Here is a 7658-nt window from a genome sequence, read left to right on the forward strand (position 1 = left end):
ATAACGTGATAAATACCAGGTACACACACACACACACACACACACACACACAGTATATGAATGAATAAAGCATTTTCAGGTAAATGGTAGCTGATTAGTAAATAGTAAATAATGTCCATTTTTTATTTCATGTTGACTTTAAATAATAATGTCTGTTATGCAATCAAGCAAATTAAATTATGCAAATGAAAAAGCGTTATTATGCACAAGCACGCTAGTAAACCGTGTGAAGTGTCCAACAGATGGACTGCTGGTAAATACGAGACTCAACAGGCCCTCAGAAAGCAGCACGGCTCGATGAACATTAAACTTCCTGTTTTCCCGATCAAGCCCTCAGAGTTGTATATACGACTGTCACACGGGCATAAAAACAAGTAATGTATTGATTCAGTTAGTGTCAGCGAATTGATTTTACCCTTGAGGTTTTTCCCTCGCGTTCATATTTTGAACTCTCGAGACGTATCGTTTCTCTATAATGTCCCTCGCAGCTAAACAAATGAATGGCTGCGAAAGACAGTTTGTTAGAATAAGTAACACTGGCAGGGCAGTCATATGTACATTTCCCTCAAAATCACTCTGGAAAATGAGAAGATGCCAAAGAAGCTGCTCGTGTGCTGTAATTAAACTGTCTTGATTTGTCTCAGTTGCTGAAGGTTGACATTTTGCATTTTGTGTCTACTCTTAGGTGCGCAGGGTGTTTTTCCTCATATTGCATATTGTGTTGTGCTCAGAATTGTTTTCATAAAATTACTTTTTCCTTTTTTTTAAGAAATAATATGATTTTCATTATTTAATATTTATTTTATAGCAGACTTTGTTAAAGTCAGCATGAAATTAAAATGACTGTTTATTTTCTTAGTTTAATTATTATGAACAATCAGTGCATGTTATTTAATATATATATATATATTTTTTTTTTATATTGCATATATTGCCAAAGAAGCTTCAGATGAGCTGATAATATATATATATATATATATATATATATTAACTGTAACAATAAGCTATATATATATATATATATATATGTTATTGTTACAGTTAAACAATGGCATGTTTTTCTCAGAATTAATGAAATATACCTAGTAATATAATAAGTGATGACACTAATTTGGAATATTTAATAATTCATTTGTTTGCTTGCAAAACAGACATTGTTGTTTGAAATGTTTTTCAAGTTGACTTGATAAGTATACTCAAGTATACTAAATATAGTATGAAATGGTCAGTAAGATTCCACATATGGAGGTTTTGATGGAAGAAACATGAGATTGTGTTTTTCTGTGGATGTAGATGGACGAGTGGCTCATGGCATCTCAGTGTGTGTGTGTGTGTGTGTGTGTGTGTGTGTCCTGTACATGACCGTGTTTGTCGTCTCATGTTGTGACAGATGCCATGCTGCTGGTGGCTGATAGACTGGAAGGGCCCTTCAACATCGAGACCGTCATGGAGCCGATAGATGTAAAGATCTCTGAGGCCATCATGACCATGCAGGACAACAGCATGCAAGTTTCATCTAAGGTACGTCTGCTCACACACACACACACACACACACACACACACACACACACATATCAAGGACTGAAGCTCCTCAGGCTGGAGCAGGTCCATGTGTTTTTCCATTCCAGAAGAAAGTCAAAATTCTTTCTTATTTTTAGTTCTTCAGAAGAGCGCTAGTGAGGAACATGACTTTGCCGTTATTATCTGCAGTCTTGAGATGTTTGTTATTTGGGTCAATGACAAATAATGATTTGCAAGACAAGGATAAATCTCTTTCTATTCTTAGAAATTGACATTTTTATTGGATCTTAGAAACATGATCTTTACTCTGAAGTACTGTATATGTGTATGCATGTATTACGTTCATTTTAATTATTATTTTAATATAAACATTAAATTAATGATTATTATACTGTTTTTACATTTTTGTGTTATTTTTTCAAAACTATTTGAATCTATTTAATAGATTATATGTATTTTTTTTTACATTTATATTTTTTCAACTGCTTACACGCATTTTAAACTTTGCCTCTTTTTTTTTTTCAAAACTTTACACACAAATCCAAGAATTGCTCACACAAAATGCAAAATGCCTCACATCTCTTGCAAAATGAAGCACTGCATTCAAAATATCACAAACACATCTCAAAAGCAAACATATGCAAACACCTTTGCCATAATATTAATTCCTGTTAGATTTGTGTGTGTTACTAGAGAATTGTGTGTTGTGTTTTGCAAAAAGTGTTTTATGAAATTGAAAACTGAGTCAAAGGCCGAGAATTAGTGTATGGTTTTACAGATTTGGTGTGTGCTTCTGGTGTTTGAGTGTCAGCTTTCAGAAATTGCATGACAAGTAAAGATTTTGTGTGTACACAGTTGAAAAAACAATTATAAACAATTATAGAATTAAACAATTTTAAATGTATATACTTTTTAAAATGTATTTACTATTTAATTTATATACTAAAAAGTTAATTTAAAAGTATTAATAGTAAAAGTCTATTTATATACTTACGTGTTAATTTACTTTATAATTTTAATTTATTAATTTAATTTATATACTTTTTAATGCTAAAAATAAGATTTTTCTCCTTTTTAAATTTAAATCTATCATCGATAGTTAAACCATCATGCCATTTTTGCCTGAATAAATAAAGCAATTTAAAATAAATGATAACAATATTCAGTGTATTTAAAGTAACATGACATTTTTCGATAGATAGATAGATAGATACACAAACGTCTAGTTTTACAGTTTGAAAGACTAGAAACATTTTTACAGACGTTTGGTGGTGATGTTGATGAAATATGCATGTTGCTCATAAAACATGTTGTAAAGCCACACGGAAGGTAGCGAAGCTTTCAGCACGAGCTTTCATATTCCGGGAAATTAGCCGTGTCTCCCTGATGGACTTCCACTCGGAGGCCAGGACAAAAAATAAAATGTGGCTTGATCCTCAGATTCTAATGTGAAGAATGAAAGAAAGAATACGCTCTGTGTGGTGTGTTTCAAGTGTCGCGCTCTGCTTTTACATTAAAAGCTTCTGGAAAGCAGGACCTGATTGAAAATGCAGAGAGAGCATGGAAATCAGTGTGTACATGTCAGCCCGAGACTCTGAATGGTAATCATAGTGACAGATCGTCCCACATCAGAGCGCAGACAACATCCTGCCATAAGAGCCAGCCGTGCCATTAAAATCTTCCATCACTGTCAGCTCACCCACAATCCACTGCAGCGTGCCAATGCAAAGCATGCATTATTGCTCTCGTGACACACATTTTTACATGTTTGCCTTTGATTTGACCAGCTGAAAATCTTGAGGGTCAGTATCCTTGGAATTACAATGTGTCTTTCACCATTTAATGTATTTTTTGTTTATTCGTCAAATGTTGATATGCATGAATTTAGGCACTTAAGTAACTCAGAATGGTATTTTATCTAAATGTAGATGTATTAATAATTTGACTACACTGATACTATCGGATGAGAAGAAAACTTAAAATGAAATAACAAAATAAAATTAGTAAAACAATAAAAGCGAGTTGAGTTGAATTGAGCTAAATATGCACACCATTGTCTTCTGTAGAACATTTTGTATCTGAATCAAATGTGTTTTTGTTCGTTTTCAAAATGATTTATTTATTTATTTATTTATTTATTTATTTATTTATTTGTTTGTTTGTTTGTTGATATTTCTGTTTCTGTATCTGAAAAAAATAATAAAAAATATAACTGAAATAAAATTTAAAAATAAAGCTTAAACATGTATTATTTCTATTAGATGCCAGGGCAATTATTTTTATTTTTATTTATTTATTTATTTATTTTTTATTTATTTGCTCAGTTTAACTTGAAGAACTAAAATTACACAAATTAAATAATTTAAAACTTTTTAAAACTTAACTATTCAGACATTTTTTTTTTAATGACAAAAACACAACAAAAATACTAAAATTTAAACTAAAATGAAAGCAGAAAATATAAAATATAATTCAACATATATATACATATATATAAACATTTTATTTTATGTATAGCATTGTATGATCTTCTGAATAACTGTAACCACAGTTATAATACATTATAATACTTATCTATTAATTATTACACCTTTAGAAAGTATAATGCATGAAAATAAAACCTTCAAATATTATATCACATTTCAACTTTGGTTACAATTATTTATGAAAAGTAACAATGCACTGCAACATACATTATAAATACCTTTATAATGCATTATACCTAAAGGCTTTAAGTAAATTTTTACTGACATGTTTGAACATTACACAAATTGTATGTAGTATTTTATTTTATTTTATTTTATTTTATTTTTAACTTTTTTTTTTACCTTAGCCACTGATTTAAAAATTCAGCCATGCACAAAGCTGGTTAAAATTAGTTAAAATTTTAGGTATTCACATACTTGCATAGAGTAAGTATCATGCTTCAGGGATCCTGTTAAATCAGGATATAGTGTATAAAATGTATAGCTCAAAATGAGCACACTGAGCACATGAGCATAGGCATTTATGCATTTGGCACATGCTTTTCTCCAAAGCTTGGCTTACACTTTACACTTCATCAGTTCATGAATTCAGCTACAGTGAAATGCCTGTTGCGTTAAAGATATCTCCTTGTCATCGTACTTCATTCTTCATTTTCACCTCTTTTACAACAGCTGTTTTTATACCCAAACCTCACGGACTGATGCATTCCCTCTTTGGTAATTATAGGTGTTTCAGGGATGCGGTCATCCCAAAGCAGCTGGAGTGGGCCGATCTGCCCGCGGGATCTCGGATGTGTTCAACAGTCGCTTTAGACCCTACAGTCCAGAAGAGAGGCCGACCACGGCAGCCGGCACCAGCCTGGACAGACTGGTGAGTGGGTGGCAGCGTGGGAAGGCGTGAGTGGGCGATGGTGACCTTTGCAGGTCGGACCTGAGAGAATGCAGCGGCCGCTGGGGAAAGCTTTAGTGGTGGTACTGGACGAAAAATGAGAAAAAAAAAAAAAAATTTTAGTGTTAAATTAAGTAGAAATAGCTCTAAAGTCCAGCTTAATAAGGTTGGGTGAAGGTTTTCATGGTTATTATTATTATTGTTTCTTTTCTTGTTTTTTTTAGGCTTATAATGAAGTAGTGTCTGAGTGTATTGAGGTCCTCTTCTGGAATACAGCGTTCTCATAACAAGAAAACAGGAAAATATTCATTTGACCTAACAGTGGAACAAGATTCCTTTTTTTTTCTTGGCTTATATGAACATTTAGTGAGCACTCCATTTTATCATTTAACTCGAGTTACTCATAATACTTAACAATAATAGATGAAAATATGAATTAGACCTAAAAGTAGAACAATATAAATCTTGTAAAACATGTATTTATTTATTTATTTATTTATTTATTTATTGAACTTGACGGGGGAAAAAAATATAGTACCAATTTACTTAATGCCTTTTTATGTCATGCATTATAAAAGGAGTTATAGTGCATTAATTCTACCTCGTAATGAACCTTATAATGCATTGTATGATCTTCTGAATAACTGTAACCACAGTACAATACATTATAATACTTATCTATTAATTATTACACCTTAAGAAAGTATAATGCATGAAAATAAAACCTTCAAATATTATATTGCATTTCAACTGGTTACAATTATTAATGAAAAGTAACAATGCACTGCAACATACATTATAAATACCTTTATAATACATCATACCTAAAGGCTTTAAGTAAAGTGTTACCAAAATGTTGAACATTACACAAATTATATGTAGTATTTTATTTTATTATTAAATGTATATATATATATATACTTTTTTCTTTTCTTTTCTTTTCTTTTCTTAAGTGGTGTCTAAGTGTACTTGAGTACCTCTACCGGAATAGGAGTGTTAGAGGAGTGATAGATAAAATTTGAATTTTACTTAAAAGATGCGTTGTAAATGTTTATTTTATTATTATTATTTATTTTTTTAATTTTTTTTATGAACATTAAGAGAACGTTCCATTTGATCATTTTGCAAACATTATTGGAATGTTATTTTTGAATGTTCACTGAATGATTTTGAAACAAGTTCTAAATTATAAATAAATTATAAATAAGTAAGTAAGTCAGATGAACATCCAACTAAAACATTCCATGAATCATGTATGCATAATTTTTGTGCTAATGTATTAATTTATTATTTTGTTGTTTTGTCTTTCTTTGGTCTAGGCTTATAATGAAGTAGTGTCTACGAGTTGCTCTACTGGAATAAAGTGTTCTGACTCATAATACTTAACAGGAATAGATGAGAATATGAATTTGACTTAAAAGTAGAACAAGATTGCATTTGCGCATAATCTTATTTTAGCCTCCAGCTAACTGGGAGAATTCATGTAAAATGACTTTCTATCCAATATGGGCGAGTGCTTTTTTTCCACTCAGCTGTGCATTGGATGAGTTTAAAGTTAACCCTGGAATTTATAATGCAGAGACGTGACAGTTAAATAAATGTTGAGATAGAGAGAAGTGTTTGTGTGTAAAGGGGATGTGCTTGGTTTTTAGACCGAAGGGAAAGGTATGGAATATCCCAGCAATGCCATTCATCAAATGTAATCGTGCATATTGCTTTTCTGTCTAATGCATATTTATCATGTGTTTGCCCGTGGTATGCTTTCTCTCTTTCTCATCTCCACTTTCAATGAAATCCCTTTTTTCCTCTGTTTTTTTTGCTTCCGCATCCCAGAGGATTGTCTGGAGGACGATGCAACACAGCGTAAGCCATCCAACCCTCCTCTCACGTTACCTCCGTCATTTGTCTTGTGGCTTCCAGCCTTCTCTCCATCTCTCCCTCCTCTCCTTCATCTGCTGGTGTACTTTCTCTTGTTTTCTGAGTAGTTTTGTGCTGTATATCTGTGCTGGCGAGACTTAAGGAAGCTGTTTGGACCATCCTCTCATTAAAGGGGATAATTCACTTAAAAATTAAGAGTCTGTCACCATGATGTTACTCACCATCATGTCGTTCCAAACCACTTGACTAGTCACCCTTTTTTGTGCAATTAGAATGCATGGGGACTGAAGTTTTCAAGCTTGAAACAAAAATCTTGACACAAAAGCATCATAGAACTAGTATGAGGGTGAGTAAATGATGGCAGAATTAGTATTTTTGACTGAATTTATGTAGGATGTGTACTGAGTTACTTCCATTATGGTTCACAAAAGTATTACTGTTCAAAATTTTAAGGTCAGTAAGATTTTTTTGGGGAAAAGTTTTGGTTTTATTCAGCAAGAAAACATAAAATTTATAAAAATGGACAAAAAATATTTTAAATAAATGCTGTTCTTTTGAACTCTCTATTGACCAAATAATAACCTATAAAATACATTTCCACTAAAATATGAAGCAGCTCAACTGTTTTCAACATTGATAATAGTCAGAAAAAGGGCCGTGCACAGACATTTTGAGGGGCAGTGGCTCAAACCAAAAAAAAGTGGCACTAGGGGGGTGGGTGCTTGTTAATACAAGTGATCCAGTTGTTACAAATATACAATTAAAAGAGAAGACAGCACACTCTGTAATAATTTTAGACTTTATTGTAGATGTTTTGATAAGAGTGGGCTCTACCTCACACTCTGAGCCTGCTTCTGCCTCATCTTCAATGGAAGTAGGGGAGA

At 32.2% G+C, this 7658-nt stretch overlaps 1 protein-coding gene across 2 annotated transcripts in view; it reads left to right on the plus strand.

The window, feature by feature from the left end:
- Positions 1-7658, plus strand: part of LOC107730398 (glypican-6-like) — a 206663-nt gene that overhangs the window by 161095 nt on the left and 37910 nt on the right. Inside the window, exons 5-7 of one of the 2 annotated variants that reach the window (XM_016541239.1) lie at positions 1391-1521; positions 4735-4878; positions 6730-6759. In XM_016541239.1, coding sequence (XP_016396725.1) covers positions 1391-1521; positions 4735-4878; positions 6730-6759 — 305 coding nt within the window. The remainder of the gene's footprint in view (positions 1-1390; positions 1522-4734; positions 4879-6729; positions 6760-7658) is intronic. The other variant, XM_016541240.1, reaches the window with a different exon arrangement.

Source organism: Sinocyclocheilus rhinocerous, unplaced genomic scaffold (assembly GCF_001515625.1).
Source record: "Sinocyclocheilus rhinocerous isolate Xijiao unplaced genomic scaffold, SAMN03320098_v1.1 scaffold548, whole genome shotgun sequence".
Classification (NCBI taxonomy): Eukaryota; Metazoa; Chordata; class Actinopteri; order Cypriniformes; family Cyprinidae; genus Sinocyclocheilus; species Sinocyclocheilus rhinocerous.